Source organism: Scyliorhinus torazame, chromosome 27 (genome assembly GCF_047496885.1).
Source record: "Scyliorhinus torazame isolate Kashiwa2021f chromosome 27, sScyTor2.1, whole genome shotgun sequence".
Taxonomy (NCBI): domain Eukaryota; kingdom Metazoa; phylum Chordata; class Chondrichthyes; order Carcharhiniformes; family Scyliorhinidae; genus Scyliorhinus; species Scyliorhinus torazame.
Genome location: NC_092733.1, coordinates 36,733,346 through 36,754,344, shown reverse-complemented (window position 1 = coordinate 36,754,344; position 20,999 = coordinate 36,733,346). Strand labels below are relative to the sequence as shown.

At 50.8% G+C, this 20,999-nt stretch overlaps 2 protein-coding genes across 5 annotated transcripts in view; both read left to right on the top strand.

The window, feature by feature from the left end:
• Positions 1–20,999, top strand: part of LOC140403402 (uncharacterized) — a 960,939-nt gene that overhangs the window by 153,461 nt on the left and 786,479 nt on the right. The gene's annotated exons all lie outside the window — the stretch shown is intronic.
• Positions 1–20,999, top strand: part of cyp4f3 (cytochrome P450, family 4, subfamily F, polypeptide 3) — an 83,536-nt gene that overhangs the window by 24,786 nt on the left and 37,751 nt on the right. For 3 of the 4 annotated variants that reach the window (XM_072491260.1, XM_072491258.1, XM_072491262.1), the window contains 2 exons: positions 15,880–15,933; positions 17,679–17,806. In XM_072491260.1, coding sequence (XP_072347361.1) covers positions 15,880–15,933; positions 17,679–17,806 — 182 coding nt within the window. Of the gene's footprint in view, positions 1–2,780; positions 2,926–15,879; positions 15,934–17,678; positions 17,807–20,999 lie in introns of all 4 variants that reach the window. The other variant, XM_072491259.1, reaches the window with a different exon arrangement.

Genomic DNA, 20,999 nt, shown 5'->3' with positions numbered 1-20,999 from the left:
CCTCGCTCTCTGTCCTCGCTCTCTTTCTTTCTCTTTTTCTCTCTTCCTGTTTACATCTTTGTCTCCTCTCTCTCTATCCCTCTCCTCCCCCCCCCCCTCCACTCTCTGTTCTCTCTCTCCCTCTCTGCCCTCACTATCTTTCTGCCTCGCTCTCTCTCCCTGCCTCTTTCTGTTTTTCTCTCTGCCTCTCACTCCCCCTTTTCTCTCTGCCTGCCTAGGGCTGGTTTAGCACAATGGGCTAAACAGCTGGCTTGTAATGCAGAACAAGGCCAGCAGCGTGGGTTCAATTCCCGTACCAGCCTCCCCGAACAGGCGCCGGAATGTGGCGACTAGGGGCTTTTCACAGTAACTTCGTTGAAGTCTACTCGTGACAATAAGCGATTATTATTATTATTACATCTCTTTGTCTCCTCTTGCTCTCTTTTTAATTGACTAACTTTATTTTTTGTCTTTTGTTCTCTTCTTTTTCTCCTCCACTTTATCTCTTCTTTTTTTCTCTCTGCCTCTCTCCATCACCTCTTTCTGAATCACTAACTTTCTTTTTATTTTGTCTTCTTCCACTTTCTCTGTCTCTCCCTCTCTCTTTCCCCTCTTTCTCCTTCCCTCACTCTTCTTAATTTTCTCTCCCCCTCTGCACTCGGGGAAATGGGTGAAGTTACTCTGAACCCTAACCCCGCCCCCCCCCCCCCACATCACCACCTCGTCAACACTAGTGCATGTGTCTCTTACTAGTCAGCCTTGAACCACACAGTAATCCTATTCTGCAGGGACACACTCTCTCTCTCCACCCCTGCTGATTGAAGATATTTGTTTAGAGGCTGATTTATCAGAGGTCCTAACACCTGATCACAGTGCTAGATTGTCGAATGAGTTTCCCCAGACGTGCCGCAGGAAGCTTCCCACAGCCCGTGTTCACCGGCTGTAGATTCATTTTAAATACAGGAAGTTTCCCTTTTTTTTTTAAGAAGTCCACCAAATTCCCTTTAATTTATTTTAACTGCCTTTTTTCCTGCATTTGGAATATTCTGCGCTCCCTACGTCCCGGTACCATCGCTTAAAAGAGATGGTGCTTCAGAATAAAAGCCTAAACTGAGCACCTCGAGGGTCGACCCCCAAGCCTAATCACATGCCCCGAGGTGAAGAAATGAGTTTGTTTTCAAGATGGAGCCAAACTTCCAAACATATTTTGGCAATACCTCCCATGACATTTTGTTATTGGATGTGCTTGGCGCTTTTAAACACCTTTTTTCTCGTATGAGTAACATTGGGTTACCTTACTCCCGCTTGGGCCTACAGCGCAGGCTTTATGAGCAACCCCTCCCCACCTCCGCCTCACTAGCTGACTGGGACCTCTGCTGGAGGTCTCCGATGAATGGAAATGAAAGGAAAAGTCCTGGGTGGGGAGGGATTGGTTATTCCATGTTCCCTTGCCTTCGAGCACTTGCTCGATTTCCATTTTAAAAAAATGTATGTAAGGTCGTTGGCACAAACTCAACCGAGATGCAAGATTTACACCTCGAGACACAATAGCTGAACAAAATATCAGTTGACACAGGATCTCTCATGTTTACCGCATTATGTAGGTGTTGACACTCTATTAATAGCCAATGTTTGAGGAACTTGCAAAACCCCTATTTGTTTTTAAACCATTTAAATTTGAAACACAGGAGGGAACTTCGCCCAACATGTCTGTGTCACCCCTTTGCTAGTTACGAAATCCCACTGCCCTGCACTCTCCCCATAGCCCTGTATCGATCCCAAACTCGTCCTACTGCCCCGCTCTCTCCCCATAGCCCTGTATCAATCCCAAACTCGTCCTACTGCCCCGCTCTCTCCCCATAGCCCTGTATCAATCCCAAACTCGTCCTACTGCCCTGCTCTCTCCCCATAGCCCTGTATCAATCCCAAACTCGTCCTACTGCCCCGTTCTCTCCCCATAGCCCTGTATCGATCCCAAACTCGTCCTACTGCCCCGCTCTCTCCCCATAGCCCTGTATCAATCCCAATCTAATCCCATTCATTGTTATACATTGTAAACCTAGTCCTAACCATACTGCCACTATTTAATGAGGATTCATGTTAATGCCACGTCTGCCTATAGTTAAGTACAATTAGCACACACTCCCTCCCATATATGTGCAACTCGTCCTCTCTCTCTCTCTCGCTCTCTTTCCATCCCACGTTCCAGCAATCTCTCTCTCTCTCTCTCTCTCTCTCCCTCTCCCAAATACATGCTACTTTCAGGGGTTGAGGCACGATGGGGATTAAATTAGCACTGTGACTATATGAGGTAGATAGTTTACTCTGAAGGTGGGGAGTTACGCTGTGAGATTGCACCATTTGGGAATACCCTGCCGGAATCAAAATGAGTTTATGATCAATTTCCCTTAATTGGAACCTTCACAAACACCGTTTCTCTAACGCTCCCTCAATTTATTCCAGTCTTGGGTGCTTTTTCCCATGGTGATCGATCCTTGCAGCATGCTCTGGGCTGGAATCCAATTTTCCCACTGATTATTCCAAAATTTCCTGGAAGAATGTTCATCCCGAAACACACCGCTACCAAATGCCCTGTAACGTTGTGACTCCCCTTTGTGTCGTACCTTGCCTGTGAAGATTGACTGACGTGACCCCAAACTCCCTTTCTGCACCTTTTAACTCCGCTCCAATCGGTCGTGTTTGGGGGTCAAACTGTGATTGGGGATTAATTGAGCTCCTCCCGTGATTCTCTGGTTAATTGTCCTTTGTCTCTTGCTTCTGACTTGGTCTTTGCTCCTTAGATTCGCAGTACAGAGGAGGGGCTAATCGTGGTTAATGGAATCGTCACACGCTATGTACACTGCTGTCTCACATGGTTCGGACCCATCTACCCAATAGTGAGGCTCTTCCATCCAGCATACATCAAATGTGTGCTCTTGGCATCAGGTAGACGAGCGACCACCCTGAAGACCTGTTGAGCTGGTTCAGGGGTTGGGTTCAATTTAGAAACATCTTCTGTGTCGGCTGAGCTCGAGTGTTTCCTTTGTTTGGGATCGAGGGAGTTCGCGTTCAAACGGACATCGGGTAAATAGGGGAAAGGTGAAACTCGCCGGGCAATGGGGAAAGAGTGGGACTAATCGGACAATGCTCGGAAAGAGCCAGCGCGGCGGTTGATGGGCCGAACAGCCCCCTCTGTACAGCACCAGGGGATAACTTACTAACGCCTCAATGCCACCTACCCTCACTGACCCTCCGATTTCCCTGAGACTTCACGAAAGGAAGCGAACGATTCTTTTTGGGGATTCACGGAATTAAGCCGCAGCCAGGGAGTACAAAGAACAAAGAACAAAGAACAAAGAAATGTACAGCACAGGAACAGGCCCTTCGGCCCTCCAAGCCCGTGCCGACCATGCTGCCCGACTAAACTACAATCTTCCACACTTCCTGGGTCCGTATCCCTCTATTCCCATCCTATTCATGTATTTGTCAAGATGCCCTTAAACGTCACTATCGTCCCTGCTTCCACCACCTCCTCCGGCAGCGAGTTCCAGGCACCCACTACCCTCTGCAGATTCAGACCAGCCCTTTGTTTAGCCTGCTTTGTTTCCAATTCCTCATGTTCCCCGCCCACTATATTCTCAGCCCGAGAGTATTGGCAATCTACCCTCTGGTCTCTTCTGTAAAAATAATCCGTTCACAGGATGTCGGCGTCGCTGGCTGGGCCAGCATTCATTGCCCTTCCCTAATTGCCCTTGAGAAAAGTGGTAGTGAGCCACCACCTTGAACCGCTGCAGTCCCTCTAGTGTTGCTACATATTATCTGAATGGTGCGAGGTAGCTGAGCTCGGAGGTGCAGAGGGATCTGGGTGTCCTAGTGCATGATTCACAAAAGGCTGGTGTTCAGGTACGAAGAGCACTGGTGAGACGACGAGGCCCCCGGGGGGGGTTCTCCAGGACCACTAGCCCCGTGCAGGAATCGCGATGGCCCGTTGAATCGGGCGTGAGGGCAAAAACGGGAATGATTCTGGACGTCTGAGTGCTGTCCCCGTGCCTGGTGTTTCTAGGGAGCTCTTCACAGCAAAGACACCGCCTCTTTTTTTAAAAAAAATTGTGCTTAGAAAGAACATCTGCTCAGAAGAGGAAGTACTTCAGAGTTAATGGACCCTGTAGAATTATATAAACAAATAGTAATCCTTCCATTGAAGTATCCTGGACCTGACCATCTAATCGAGAGGTTTATAAAAGGCAATGGACTGTAAAATTGAATGTAAACAATGCAGTTCAAAGCTTTTTGCCTTCTAAGCATGCAGACGCTCGAAAAAGATGAAGGGCAATGAAATTGACTATGAAAAAGCATGTTAGAGGTTTCCACCAAGTTAAATGGAAGACTCCTGGGAAAGACCCCTGACCTGAGTCCCCACCGCCCTCCCTTGAAGGATCCCCCTCAGCACCCTGGAGGAAAGTGTAGGAAGAGTACTCACCCCTTGCCCCCTCCTCTAGAGGCCAAGTTGTCACTGCCAAGGAGGCTGGGCCTGAAGTGGAGGGGCATTTGGCGAGCTCATAACCGGCTGTTGCTCACTTGGGAGGGGGTGGTGCCTTTGCCAGTGATTCAGGAGGTGGGGAGGAACGGGGGCCTTGTCAGCAATTCTACTTGGTGGGGGGGCTGAAAAATTATTCTGGGATTAGGGCGACCTCTGAAGGGTGGGACCTTTCAGCGAATGTAAGCCCCGCCCCTTTCAAGGCCAACGTAAAACCCAATCCTAAGAAAAAAAGTTAGCGGGGGTCGGCAAGAATGTGGGGTTTAGGTTACAGTCCGATCAGCCATGATCTTATTTGATTGGGGTAGTAGGTTCAAGGGACCGAGTGTCCTTCTCCTGATCCTCATTCAGCTCCTTTTTGACTTTTGCTGCAGTTTGGTACAACAGAGAGACTTCCTTGGCCATTTCAGAGGGGACTTAAGAGTCAGCCACATTTGCTGTGGGTCTGGAGTCACTTGTAGGCCAGACCGGGTAAGGACGGCAGATTTCCTTCCGAAAGGTGCAGTAGTGAACCAGATCATTGATGACGGTGTTGTGGTCACCGTTACTGAGACTAGTTTTCAATTGCAAATTGAATTCCCATCCCTCAAGGGCGTTAGTCCGGGCCTCTGTATTACTGCTGCGATTACGTGACCACCCCCCCCCCCCCCCCCCTCCACCACCCCAGCAATGCCAGTCCTGAGATGACCACTTGGAGGTGTGAGGGAATATTCATCTGGATTCCATCCCCTGGTCCCAGCCGCCCCCTCACAACCTCTGGCCAATTATCCGTCAACCACCCCTGCCCACTGTCGCATGAGGAACTCTACCCCTGACGGTTCCCGGTGTTGGTGCCCGGCACACCGCCAAGCCCATGGGTCAAAGTTCACCAAAAACTCAACTGGGGCTGGATGAAGCCCGGCAATAAATGCCACAGGTTGGGGCATCGAAGGATTTCCCTCCCACAGCTATTTGGACAAGTTGGTCGAATGTTTTCGTCCTATGGAGGGGAGATTAATGATGAACTGACCTTTGTTGATGCACATGGTTTAATGTTTAACGAATGTGCACTTTGGTTCAGTGGTTGAGTGTAAGTGAAAGTGTTCGAGGAGCATTTCCTAATTCAAATGCAGAATCTGACGCTCGTTGGGGGCGGCACGGTGGTTAGCACTGTTGCCTCACTGCGCCAGGGACCCAGGGTTCGATTCCAGCCTCGGGTGACTGCCTGTGTGGAGTTTGCACTTTCTCCCCGTGTCTGCGGGGGTTTCCTCCGGCTGCTCCGGCTTCCTCCTACAGTCCTCCCATGTGCAGGTTAGGTGGATTGGCCGCGCTAAGTTGCCCCTTACTGTCCGAAGATGTGCAGGTTAGGGGGCGTTGCGAGGACAGGTGGGGTGCTCCTTCGGAGGATGGGTGAAGACCCGGTGGGCCAGATAGCCTCCTTCTGCACTGTAGGGAATCTATGATTCTAGTCGGGCGCTTCTTCAATAGAACATTGGGTCAATCAGGCTCTATCATTCCATGATTACAGGATTTTGGAGATGACTCTTCTCTTTGTGATAGTATCCCATCTGATGTCTCACTACATCCATGGCCTGCTTGTAGAGGCAATGACTAGTCCCACATTTCCATCCTTCACACTGCTGCTGACACCGTGTGTGCAAGGAAAATGTTTGCTGTTGGTTTCATGACCCACCTTAACTCCCCACTGGTATTGGCCCATTCTCCTGCATCCTTGTAACCCACGCTGGGAGGCACCTACCCGACCAGGCAGCTGGCATTGCAAAATTACTGTGGGAAAGCACCACTTCTATGTTTGCAATGGCGTAGGCCGTCAGTAATGTACTGACATTGTGTACACGCTGTGAGGTGGTGAGACACTCTCTACATTGTGTACACGCTGTGAGGTGGTGAGACACTCTCTACATTGTGTACACGCTGTGAGGTGGTGAGACACTCTCTACATTGTGTACACACAGGTGGTGAGACACTCTCTACATTGTGTACACAGTGAGGTGGTGAGACACGCTCTACATTGTGTACACAGTGAGGTGGTGAGACACTCTCTACATTGTGTACACAGTGAGGTGGTGGGACACTCTCTACATTGTGTACACACAGTGATTGGGGAGACACTCTCTACATTGTGTACATGCTGTGAGGTGGTGAGACACTCTCTACATTGTGTACGTGCTGTGAGGTGGTGAGACACTCTCCACATTGTGTACACAGTGAGGTGGTGAGACACTCTCTACATTGTGTACATGGTGTGAGGTGGCGAGACACTCTCTACATTGTGTACACACTGAGGTGGTGAGACACTCTCCACATTGCGTACACACTATGAGGTGGTGAGACACTCTCCACATTGTGTACACAGTGAGGTGGTGAGACACTCTCTACATTGTGTACACACTGTGAGGTGATGAGACACTCTCTACATTGTGTACACACAGTGAGGTGGTGGGACATACATTGTGTACACAATGAGGTGGTGAGACACTCTCTACATTGTGTACATGCTGTGAGGTGGTGGGACACTACATTGTGTACACAGTGAGGTGGTGAGACACTCTCTACATTGTGTACACACTGTGAGGTGGTGAGACACTCTCTACATTGTGTACACACTGAGGTCGTGAGACACTCTCCACATAGTGTACACGCTGTGAGGTGGTGAGACACTCTCCACATTGTGTACACACTGAGTTGGTGAGACACTCTCTACATTGTGTACACACTATGAGGTGGTGAGACACTCTCCACATTGTGTACACAGTGAGGTGGTGAGACACTCTCCACATTGTGTACACACTGTGAGGTGGTGAGACACTCTCTACATTGTGTACACGCTGTGAGGTGGTGAGACACTCTCTACATTGTGTACGCGCTGTGAGGTGGTGAGACACTCTCCACATTGTGTACACAGTGAGGTGGTGAGACACTCTCTACATTGTGTACATGCTGTGAGTTGGGGAGACACTCTCTACATTGTGTACACACTGAGGTGGTGAGACACTCTCCACATTGTGTACATGCTGTGAGGTGGTGGGACACTACATTGCGTACACGCTGTGAGGTGGTGAGACACTCTCTACATTGTGTACACACTGTGAGGTGGTGAGACACTCTCCACATTGTGTACATGCTGTGAGGTGGTGAGACACTCTCCACATTGTGTACACAGTGAGGTGGTGAGACACTCTCTACAGTGTGTACACGCTGTGAGGTGGTGAGACACTCTCTACATTGTGTACCCACTGTGAGGTGGTGAGACACTCTCTACATTGTGTACACGCTGTGAGGTGGTGAGACACTCTCCACATTGTGTACACAGTGAGGTGGTGAGACACTCTCTACATTGTGTACACGCTGTGAGGTGGTGAGACACTCTCTACATTGTGTACACACTGAGGTGATGAGACACTCTACATTGTGTACATGCTGTGAGATGGTGAGACACTCTCTACATTGTGTACACGCTGTGAGGTGATGAGACACACTCTACATTGTGGACACGCTGTGAGGTGGTGAGACACTCTCTACATTGTGTACACACTGTGAGGTGGTGAGACACTCTCTACATTGTGTACACGCTGTTAGGTGGTGAGACACTCTACATTGTGTACACGCTGTGAGGTGGTGAGACACTCTCTACATTGTGTACACACTGAGGTGGTGAGACACTCTCTACATTGTGTACACGCTGTGAGGTGGTGAGACACTCTCTACATTGTGTACATGCTGTGAGGTGGTGAGACACTCTCTACATTGTGTACACGCAGGTGGTGAGACACTCTCTACATTGTGTACACACTGTGAGGTGGTGAGACACTCTCTACATTGTGTACACACAGTGAGGTGGTGGGACACTACATTGTGTACACAATGAGGTGGTGAGACACTCTCTACATTGTGTTCATGCTGTGAGGTGGTGAGACACTCTCTACATTGTGTACACACTGAGGTGGTGAGACACTCTACATTGTGTACACGCTGTGAGGTGGTGAGAAACTCTACATTGTGTACACGGTGACGTGGTGAGACACTCTCTACATTATGTACACAGTGAGGTGGTGGGACACTACATTGTGTACACAGTGAGGTGGTGAGACACTCTCTACATTGTGTACACACTGAGGTGGTGAGACACTCTCTACATTGTGTACACACTGAGGTGGTGAGATACGCTCTACATTGTGTACACACTGTGAGGTGGGGAGACACTCTCTACATTGTGTACACACTGTGAGGTGATGAGACACTCTCTACATTGTGTAGACACTGTGAGGTGGTGAGACACCCTCTACATTGTGTACGCGCTGTGAGGTGGTGAGACACTCTCTACATTGTGTACACACTGAGGTGGTGAGACACTCTCTACAATGTGTACACACTGTGAGGTGGTGAGACACTCTCTACATTGTGTACACACAGTGAGGTGGTGGGACACTACAGTGTACACAATGAGGTGGTGAGACACTCTCTACATTGTGTACATGCTGTGAGGTGGTGAGACACTCTCCACATTGTGTACAAACTGTGAGGTGGTGAGACACTCTCCACATTGTGTACACACTGTGAGGTGATGATACACTCTCTACATTGTGTACACACAGTGAGGTGGTGGGACACTACATTGTATACACAATGAGGTGGTGAGACACTCTCTACATTGTGTACATGCTGTGAGGTGGTGAGACACTCTCTACATTGTGTACACACTGTGAGGTGGTGAGACACTCTCCACATTGTGTACACAGTGAGGTGGTGAGACACTCTCTACATTGTGTACACACTGTGAGGTGGTGAGACACTCTCTACATTGTGTACACACTGAGGTGGTGAGACACTCTCTACATTGTGTACACGCCTTGAGGTGGTGAGGCACTCTCTACGTTGTGTACACACTGAGGTGGCGAGACACTCTCTACATTGTGTACACGGTGACGTGGTGAGACACTCTCTACATTGTGTACACAGTGAGGTGGTGGGACACTACATTGTGTACACAGTGAGATGGTGAGACACTCTCTACATTGTGTACACACTGAGGTGGTGAGACTCTCTACATTGTGTACACACTGAGGTGGTGAGACACGCTCTACATTGTGTACACACTGTGAGGTGGGGAGACACTCTCTACATTGTGTACACACTGTGAGGGGGTGAGACACTCTCTACATTGTGTACACGCTGTGAGGGGGTGAGACACTCTCTACATTGTGTACACACAGTGAGCTGGTGAGACAATCTCTACATTGTGTACACACAGTGAGGTGGTGCGACACTACAGTGTGTACACAATGAGGTGGTGAGACACTCTACATTGTGTACATGCTGTGAGGTGGTGAGACACTCTCTACATTGTGTACACGCAGTGAGGTGGTGGGACACTACATTGTGTACACAATGAGGTGGTGAGACACTCTCTACATTGTGCACATGCTGTGAGGTGGTGGGACACTACATTGTGTACACAGGGAGGTGGTGAGACACTCTCTACATTGTGTACATGCTGTGAGGTGGTGAGACACTCTCTACATTGTGTACATGCTGTGAGGTGGTGAGACACTCTCCACATTGTGTACACAGTGAGGTGGTGAGATACTCTCTACATTGTGTACATGCTGTGAGGTGGTGGGACACTACATTGTGTACACAGTGAAGTGGTGAGACACTCTCTACATTGTGTACACACTGTGAGGTGGTGAGACACTCTCCACATTGTGTACATGCTGTGAGGTGGTGAGACACTCTCCACATTGTGTACACAGTGAGGTGGTGAGACACTCTCTACAGTGTGTACACGCTGTGAGGTGGTGAGACACTCTCTACATTGTGTACACACTGAGGTGGTGAGACACTCTACATTGTGTACACGCTGTGAGGTGATGAGACGCTCTCTACATTGTGTACACACTGAGGTGGTGAGACACTCTCTACATTGTGTACACGCTGTGAGGTGGTGAGACACTCTCCACATTGTGTACACAGTGAGGTGGTGAGACACTCTCTACATTGTGTACACGCTGTGAGGTGGTGAGACACTCTCTACATTGTGTAGACACTGAGGTGGTGAGACACTCTACATTGTGTACAGGCTGTGAGGTGATGAGACACTCTACATTGTGTACATGCTGTGAGATGGTGAGACACTCTCTACATTGTGTACACGCTGTGAGGTGATGAGACACACTCTACATTGTGTACACGCTGTGAGGTGGTGAGACACTCTCTACATTGTGTACACACTGTGAGGTGGTGGGACGTACATTGTGTACACAATGAGGTGGTGAGACACTCTCTACATTGTGTACATGCTGTGAGGTGGTGGGACACTACATTGTGTACACAGTGAGGTGGTGAGACACTCTCTACATTGTGCACACACTGTGAGGTGGTGAGACACTCTCTACATTGTGTACACACTGAGGTCGTGAGACACTCTCCACATAGTGTACACGCTGTGAGGTGGTGAGACACTCTCCACATTGTGTACACACTGAGGTGGTGAGACACTCTCTACATTGTGTACATGCTGTGAGGTGGTGGGACACTACATTGTGTACACAGTGAGGTGGTGAGACACTCTCTACATTGTGTACAAACTGTGAGGTGGTGGGACACTCTCCACATTGTGTACACACTATGAGGTGGTGAGACACTCTCTACATTGTGTACGTGCTGTGAGTTGGGGAGACACTCTCTACATTGTGTACACACTGAGGTGGTGAGACACTCTCCACATTGTGTACACACTGTGAGGTGGTGAGACACTCTCCACATTGTGTACACAGTGAGGTGGGGAGACACTCTCTACAGTGTGTACACGCTGTGAGGTGGTGAGACACTCTCTACATTGTGTACACACTGAGGTGGTGAGACACTCTACATTGTGTACACGCTGTGAGGTGATGAGACACTCTCTACATTGTGTACACACTGAGGTGGTGAGACACTCTCTACATTGTGTACACGCTGTGAGGTGGTGAGACACTCACCACATTGTGTACACAGTGAGGTGGTGAGACACTCTCTACATTGTGTACACGCTGTGAGGTGGTGAGACACTCTCTACATTGTGTTGACACTGAGGTGGTGAGACACTCTACATTGTGTACAGGCTGTGAGGTGATGAGACACTCTACATTGTGTACATGCTGTGAGATGGTGAGACACTCTCTACATTGTGTACACGCTGTGAGGTGATGAGACACACTCTACATTGTGTACACGCTGTGAGGTGGTGAGACACTCTCTACATTGTGTACACACTGTGAGGTGGTGGGACATACATTGTGTACACAATGAGGTGGTGAGACACTCTCTACATTGTGTACACGCTGTGAGGTGGTGAGACACTCTCTACATTGTGTACGTGCTGTGAGTTGGGGAGACACTCTCTACATTGTGTACACACTGAGGTGGTGAGACACTCTCTACATTGTGTACGCGCTGTGAGGTGGTGAGACACTCTCCACATTGTGTACACACTGAGGTGGTGAGACACTCTCCACATTGTGTACATGCTGTGAGGTGGTGGGACACTACATTGTGTACACAGTGAGGTGGTGAGACACTCTCTACATTGTGTACACACTGTGAGGTGGTGAGACACTCTCCACATTGTGTACATGCTGTGAGGTGGTGAGACACTCTCCACATTGTGTACACAGTGAGGTGGTGAGACACTCTCTACAGTGTGTACACGCTGTGAGGTGGTGAGACACTCTCTACATTGTGTACACACTGATGTGGTGAGACACTCTACATTGTGTACACGCTGTGAGGTGATGAGACACTCTCTACATTGTGTACACACTGTGAGGTGGTGAGACACTCTCTACATTGTGTACACGCTGTGAGGTGGTGAGACACTCTCCACATTGTGTACACAGTGAGGTGGTGAGACACTCTCTACATTGTATACACGCTGTGAGGTGGTGAGACACTCTCTACATTGTGTACACACTGAGGTGGTGAGACACTCTACATTGTGTACACGCTGTGAGGTGATGAGACACTCTACATTGTGTACATGCTGTGAGATGGTGAGACACTCTCTACATTGTGTACACGCTGTGAGGTGGTGAGAAACTCTCTACATTGTGTACACACTGTGAGGTGGTGAGACAGTCTCTACATTGTGTACACGCTGTGAGGTGGTGAGACACTCTCTACATTGTGTACATGCTGTGAGGTGGTGAGACACTCTCTACATTGTGTACACACTGTGAGGTGGTGAGACAGTCTCTACATTGTGTACACGCTGTGAGGTGGTGAGACACTCTCTACATTGTGTACACGCTGTGAGGTGGCGAGACACACTCTACATTGTGTACACGCTGTGAGGTGGTGAGACACACTCCACATTGTGTACACACTGTGAGGTGGTGAGACACACTCTACATTGTGTACACACAGGTGTTGGGACACAGTTGTTAATTAAATTGTCAATGTTTGTTTCTGTCAATTGTATTACGGTGAAGAGAAACTGGTGATTGATGTGCATTGTCTTCGAGTGCATACCAATAGGGGACGGGTGGGACACTGGATTGAGTGGGAGGAGGGCTGTGAAACTCAACAAGTCAATAAACCCGCCCAACAAAGAAAAGTTCTTCAGCCTTGGTGTTCGCTTTACCCACTAGCTTTGATTCGTTTTTTAAAAAAGAATAAATTTAGAGTACCCAATTCATTTTTCCAATTAAGGGGCAATTTAAAGCGGCCAATCCACCTAGCCTGCACATCTTTCGGTTGTGGGGGCGAAACCCATGCAGACACGGGGAGAATGTGCAAACTCCGCACGGACAGTGACCCAGAGCCGGGATCGATCCTGGGACCTCGGCGCCGTGAGGCAGCAGTGCTAACCACTGCGCCACGGTGCTGCCCCAAGCTTGGTTTCTGTGAACAGAAGTTGCGCTCCCAACGGCCTGATCAGGCAGCTACCTGATCACAAGGAATCTGAAACCACAAGAACCTTCAGTTCTACAGGAAAAGCCGTACTTCAAAGATGGGTGGCCATCGGAATGAAGGGGTTACCCTTTGGGCGATTAGATTCACTGTCGCTGGGTCAACACCCTGGAGCTCCCTCCCTAACAGCGCTGTGGATGTACTTACACCACCAGGATTGCAGCGGTTAAAGAAGGCAGCTCCCCACCACCTTCTCAGGGGCAATTAGGGATGGGCAATAAATGCTGGGTGAGCCTGGGACACCCATAAATTAATTTTTTTTAAATGCCTATAAGCAGAAAAAGGCAGAGCAATTTGACCTTCGGAGACAGCAACTGATTAAAGAAAGATGGTGGTGGATGGAGAGGGCAGGAACCTCCAACACAGCCGTCTACCAGGCATTTCTCCTGAAGCCTGTTTTCGAGGGTGGAAGGCTCCCCCTGATGGGCTCTCACCCCCCACCCCCTCGCACCATAGACCATGAGACATAGGAGCAGAATTTGGCCACTCGGCCCAGCGAGTCTGCTCAGCCATTCAATCATCCCCATTCTCCTGCCTTCTCCCCATAACCCCTGATCCCCTCATTAATCAAGAACCTATCTGGAGGGCGGCACGGTGGCGCAGTGGGTTACCCCTGCAGCCTCACGGCACCGAGGTCCCAGGTTCGATCCCAGCTCTGGGTCACTGTCCGTGTGGAGTTTGCACATTCTCCCCGTGTTTGCGTGGGTTTCGCCCTCACAACCCAAAGATGTGCAGGCTAGGTGGATTGGCCACGCTAAATTGCCCCTTAATTGGAAAAAATTAATTGGGTACACTAAATTTATAAAAAACATTTGTCTTAAAGACACTCAGTGATTTGGCCTCCACAGTCTTCTGCGGCAACGAGTTCCACAGATTCACCACCCTCTGGCTGAAGAAATTCCTCCTCATCTCTTGTTTTGAAGGATCGTCTCTTTAGTCTGAGATTGTGTCCTCTGGTTCTAGTTTTTACTACAAGTGGAAACATCCTCTCCACGTCCACTCTATCCAGGCCTCACAGTATCCTTTAAGTTTCAATAAGATCCCCCATCATCCTTCTAAACTCCGAGTACAGACCCAGAGTCCTCAACCGTTTCTCATACAACAAGCTCTTCATTCCAGGGATCATTCTTGTGAACCTCCTCTGGACCCTTTCCCAGGCTAGCACATCCTTCCTTAGATACGGGGCCCAAAACTGCTCACGGTACTCCAAATGGGGTCTGACCAGAGCCTTATACAGCATCAGAAGTACATCCTTCATCTTGTATTCAACCCCTCCCGACATGAATGCTAACATTGCATTTGCCTTCCTAACTGCCGACTGAACCTGCACGTTAACCTGAAGAGAATCTTGAACAAGGACTCCCAAGTCCCTTTGTGCTTCTGATTTCCTCAGCATTTCCCCATTTAGAAGATAGTCTATGTCTCCATTCCTCCTTCCAAAATGCATAACCTCACACTTTTCACATAGCCACTTATTTGCCAATCTCCTAATCTGTCCAAGTCTTTCTGCAGCCCGCCTGCTTCCTCAATACTACCTGCCCCTCTACAGATCTTTGTATCATCTGCAAACGTAGCGACAGTGCCTTCAGTTCCTTCCTCCAGATCATTTATGTATATTGTGAAAGGTTGTGGTCCCAGCACAGACCCGAGGCACACCACTGGTCACCGGCTGCCAACCTGAAAAAGACCCCATTTTCTGGGATCCCCCAAGGGGGCTGCCTGCGCTCTAGTGGGATCTCCTCTCCTGGTCTCGGTGGACGGACTTTCACCGAGTCCCGCCCTTTGCCGTGACGGGCAAATTCTATCGTGGCGCCAAACGGGACGCCCGGCTGGTCTCCAGGACCCGTTTTCCTTCGCCTGTATAAGCTGACCGTGCCTCACTGAGCGCTGCCTAATTATTCATGGGGTACCAGAGACGACAAGGGGGTCCTTGGAGGGAGCGCACGGGGTGACCGCGTTGGCATGAAGGCGGGAGACGCTGGAGCGCTGCCCCCCCCCCCCAACATGTTCTCACTCTGAGGGACCAGACCTTGGGGTGGGGTGGGGAGGGGAGAACCGTTTGAAATGTTCAAATGCCAGTAAAGATCAGCAACGCAGGCAGCAGGAATGCTGGGGTCTCCATTTTGAGGCGTACACGGCCAGCTCGGGCCACCATTCCCGCTGTTCTTCATTCCCGAAATGTTTTATTGAGTTCCCCTCTGCGTGCCGCAGACACCAGGTCAGCGACTGACTCCGCAATGGGACAGGACAAGTGGCGACCAAGGTAAAACTGGGCGACATATTAACAGCAGGGACAGCAGGGTGTACAATTCACCTCCGCACAGATTCAAACTAACCCCACCCGAGCTGAATAGCATTTACTGTTTCTAATTATATAAGCTCCTAAAACTTGGTTTCAACCCCCTCCGTTTCAGCTCCTATTGCCCCGAAGGACACACTATTCTACGGTTTCCTCAAGCCTTGGTTGGGTAAGCAGTGGCCATTTTGTATCTCGTCTCTTTTGTCTTCCTCCAGCAGGTGGCGCCCATCCGCGATGGCGCCAGTGCCTGTGGGTAACGTGGGCAGGATTCAGTTGGAAGATGGTGCAAGAAGGGTGCTTTGCGAGTGGGGGGGGGGGGGGTTGTGGGGAGGGGGAGCACTGCTTGGTTTAGGGGGAGCACTGCTTGGCTTTTGTGTGGTGGGGAGAGGTTTCCAGGTAAAATTCCTCAAAGAAAGCCTCGATTTCCTGTCAAGATATCCTGATGTCACCACAAATCCTCTGAAGTACTTCACCCGCTGACGTGTCGAGTATTCGTAAACCTAAAAATCGAACATATCCAGAAACTGTCTGTAGCGCACAATGACTTGCGCGAGACGAGGAGCGATGAAGTCGATCTAGGCTTTATTAAGCGAGACTTGTCCCCAGCAGCTCAGCAACAGAATGAGGCTGCGGGGAGAGGCTCGAGCTCTTATACTCCGCCTTCAGGGCGGAGCCAGAAGTCGGCAGATCCAACCAGGACCCGGGACCTGTCAGCCAATAGCCTCTCGGCTTCACAGGTACCACATTACCCCTAATACATACCACCACACTGTCCCTTCTGTTTTTTGAACCTCCTTGACCTTTAGCCCCCCGAGTCTGGTTGTTTGCATCGTTTACCTTGTGATTTTTGTGAACTTGGGGGAAAAAAAATAAACCCTGTATTTGCTGTTCAGTGATAGATCTTCCTTCTCCAGCCATTTTATTTAGACTAGCCCCTGGAGGTCCTGTGGGGCAGTGGGTTCACGTCCCTGCCTCTGAGCCGGACGCTCCAGGTTCGAGTCCCGCCCCAGGACTTGACGGCCGAGGAAGGTGCGTCCGTAACCCGGCCAAACAGGTCGTAGATGCCAACCTGCAAAATCGTCCCCAACACCCCAATGGCTGGCGGCAAGAGCGGGAGAGTCTCCTGCCCAGCCCGGTTTGATGTGGAGCGGTGCCCACCTCGAGCTATAAGCCCCGAGTGACCTGTTCCAGGAATTACTCGCTATGAACGTCTGCCTTGGGGGCTGGTTTAGCACACTGGGCTAAATCGCTGGCTTTGAAAGCAGACCCAGGCAGGCCAGCAGCACGGTTCAATTCCCGCACCAGCCTCCCCGAACAGGCGCCGGAATGTGGCGACTAGGGGCTTTTCACGGTAACTTCATTTGAAGCCGACTTGTGACAATGAGCCATTTTCATTTCATTTCTGAGTGACCACTATGTGAGGAAAGAGAATCAAGACCTTCAAAAAGGAATTGGATCATTGACTGAAAAGGGAGAATGCGCAGGGTGACGGGGAGAAGGCGGTGGAATGGGACCAGGGACATTACTCCTTCAGCCAGCACCAGTACGATGGGCCAAATGGCCTCTGTCCGGACCGTAGCCATCCTGCCCTCATGTTACTGAAATTAATTTGTTGTTACTCGCCCACTGAAAGCTCGAAGGTCCTCCTACATTTTGAGGAGGATTTAAGATAGTCTTTGTCAGGGTATGTCCGGAATATTTATGTCGTGACGGTGGCAGAACTGCACCCCGAGTGAGACTTGAACCCACAGCCTTCAGACCCCCCCCACCCCCGAGGCGAGCGGGCTACCCAGTGAGTTACAGCGCCCCCCGCCCCCAACGCCCCGAGTTCTGAATGCCCCACCCACAATGCCCTGCGGTTCACTTTGAACTCCTGCCATTGGCACCCCTGACCTTTCCTCTTCCTCCTATCAGGTGATGGTCTGCTGGTCAGTAAAGGGGAGCGGTGGGCTCGCCACCGACGACTCCTGACCCCCGCCTTCCACTTTGACATTTTAAAACCGTACGTGAAAATCTTCTATCAGTCCACCAACATCCTTCACGTGAGTAGCAGAGTGAGTGTGAGCTGGCATTGCTCGGGATAGTATCACCGTGTGAGTGAGTGTGAGCTGGCATTGCTCGGGATAGTGTCAGGGTGTGAGTGAGTGTGAGTTGGCACTGCTCGGGATAGTGTCACTGTGTGAGTGAGTGTGAGCTGGCATTGCTCGGGATAGTGTCACCGTGTGAGTGAGTGTGAGCTGGCATTGCTCGGGATAGTATCACCGTGTGAGTGAGTGTGAGCTGGCATTGCTCAGGATAGTGTCAGGGTGTGAGTGAGTGTGAGCTGGCACTGCTCGGGATAGTGTCAGCATGTTGAATGTGAGCTGGCACTGCTCAGGATAGTGTCAGGGTGTGAGTGAGTGTAAGCTGGCACTGCTCTGGACAGTGTCACCATGTGTGAGTGTGAGCTGCCACTGCTAGGGATAGTGTCAGCATGTTGAGTGTGAGCTGGCATTGCTCAGGCTGGTGTCACCGTGTGAGTGAGTGTGAGCTGGCATTGCTCGGGTTAGTGTCACCGTGTGAGTGAGTGTGAGCTGGCATTGCTCAGGATAGTATCACCGTGTGAGTGAGTGTGAGCTGGCACTGCTCGGGATAGTGTCACCGTGTGAGTGAGTGTGAGCTGGCACTGCTCGGGTTAGTGTCAGGGTGTGAGTGAGTGTGCGTTGGCACTGCTCAGGATAGAGTCACCGTGTGAGTGAGTGTGAGCTGGCATTGCTCAGGCTGGTGTCACCGTGTGAGTGAGTGTGAGCTGGCATTGCTCAGGCTGGTGTCACCGTGTGAGTGAGTGTGAGCTGGCATTGCTCGGGATAGTATCACCGTATGAGTGAGTGTGAGCTGGCACTGCTCGGGATAGTGTCAGGGTGTGAGTGAGTGTGAGCTGGCACTGCTCGGGATAGTGTCAGGGTGTGAGTGAGTGTGAGCTGGCACTGCTCGGGATAGTGTCAGGGTGTGAGTGAGTGTGAGCTGGCATTGGCAAGGCTGGTGTCACCGTGTGAGTGGGCACTATTCGGGATAGTGTCAGCATGTGAGTGTGAGCTGGCACTGCTCAGGATAGTGTCAGGGTGTGAGTGAGTGTGAGCTGGCACTGCTCGGGATAGTGTCATCGTGTTGCTTGTGAGCTGGCACTGCTCGGGATAGTGTCAGCATGTTGAGTGTGAGCTGACACTGCTCGGGATAGAGTCACCGTGTGAGTGAGTGTGAGCTGGCACTGCTCCGGATAGTGTCAGTGTGAGTGAGTGTGAGCTGGCACTGCTCAGGATAGTGTCACCGTGTGAGTAAGTGAGCTGGCATTGCTCGGGATAGTGTCAGGGTGTGAGTGAGTGTGAGTTGGCACTGCTCGGGATAGTGTCAGGGTGTGAGTGAGTGAGTGTGAGTTGGCACTGCTCGGGATAGTGTCAGGGTGTGAGTGAGTGTGAGTTGGCACTGCTCGGAATAATGTCACCGTGTGAGTGAGTGTGAGTTGGCACTGCTCAGGATAGTGTCAGGGAGTGAGTGAGTGTGAGTTGGCACTGCTCGGGATAGTGTCAGGGTGTGAGTGAGTGTGGGTTGGCACTGCTCGGGATAGTGTCAGGGTGTGAGCTGGCACTGCTCAGGATAGTGTCAGGGTGTGAGTGAGTGTGAGCTGGCATTGCTCAGGCTGGTGTCACCGTGTGAGTGTGAGCTGGCACTGCTCGGGAAAGTGTCAGCATGTGAGTGTGAGCTGGCACTGCTCAGGATAGTGTCAGGGTGTGAGTGAGTGTGAGCTGGCACTGCTCGGGATAGTGTCACCGTGTTGCGTGTGAGCTGGCACTGCTCGGGATAGTGTCAGGGTGTGAGTGAGTGTGAGCTGGCACTGCTCTGGACAGTGTCACCATGTGTGAGTGTGAGCTGCCACTGCTAGGGATAGTGTCAGCATGTTGAGTGTGAGCTGGCAATGCTCGGGTTAGTGTCACCGTGTGAGTGAGTGTGAGCTGGCACTGCTCGGGATAGTGTCACCGTGTGAGTGAGTGTGAGCTGGCACTGCTCCAGATAGTGTCAGTGTGAGTGAGTGTGAGCTGGCACTGCTCGGGATAGTGTCACCATGTGAGTGAGTGAGCTGGCATTGCTCGGGATAGTGTCAGGGTGAGTGAGTGAGTGTGAGTTGGCACTGCTCGGGATAATGTCACCGTGTGAGTGAGTGTGAGCTGGCATTGCTCAGGATAGTGTCAGGGAGTGCGTGAGTGTGAGTTGGCACTGCTCAGGATAGTGTCAGGGAGTGAGTGAGTGTGAGTTGGCACTGCTCGGGATAGTGTCAGGGTGTGAGTGAGTGTGAGCTGGCATTGCTCGGGATAGTATCACCGTGTGAGTGAGTGTGAGCTGGAACTGCTCGGGATAGTGTCAGGGTGTGAGTGAGTGTGAGCTGCCACTGCTCAGGCTGGTGTCACCATGTGAGTGAGTGTGAGCTGGCATTGCTCAGGCTGTTGTCACCGTGTGAGAGTGTGAGTTGACACTGCTCGGGATAGTGTCAGGGTCTGAGTGAGTGTGAGCTGGCACTGCTCGGGATAGTGTCACTATGTGAGTGAGTGTGAGCTGGCACTGCTCGGGATAGTGTCAGGGTCTGAGTGAGTGTGATCTGGAACTGCTCGGAATAGTGTCAGGGTGTGAGTGAGTGTGAGCTGGCACTGCTCGGGATAGTGTCAGGGTCTGAGTGAGTGTGAGCTGGCACTGCTCGGGATAGTGTCAGGGTGTGAGTTAGTGTGAGCTGGCACTGCCCGGGATAGTGTCTGAGTGTGAGTGCATGTGAGTTGGCACTGCTCTGGATAGTGTCACCGTGTGAGTGAGTGTGAGCTGGCACTGCTCGGGATAGTGTCAGCGTGTTGCGTGCGAGTTGGCACTGCTCGGGATAGTGTCAGCATGTGAGTGAGTGTGAGCTGGCATTGCTCAGGCTGGTGTCACCATGTAAGTGTGTGAGAGCTGGCATTGCTCGGTATAGTATCACCGTGTGAGTGAGTGTGAGCTGGCATTGCTCGGGATAGTATCACCGTGTGAGTGAGTGTGAGCTGGAACTGCTCGGGATAGTGTCAGGGTGTGAGTGAGTGTGAGCTGGCATTGCTCAGGCTGGTGTCACCGTGTGAGAGTGTGAGTTGACACTGCTCGGGATAGTGTCAGGGTCTGAGTGAGTGTGAGCTGGCACTGCTCGGGATAGTGTCACTGTGTGAGTGAGTGTGAGCTGGCACT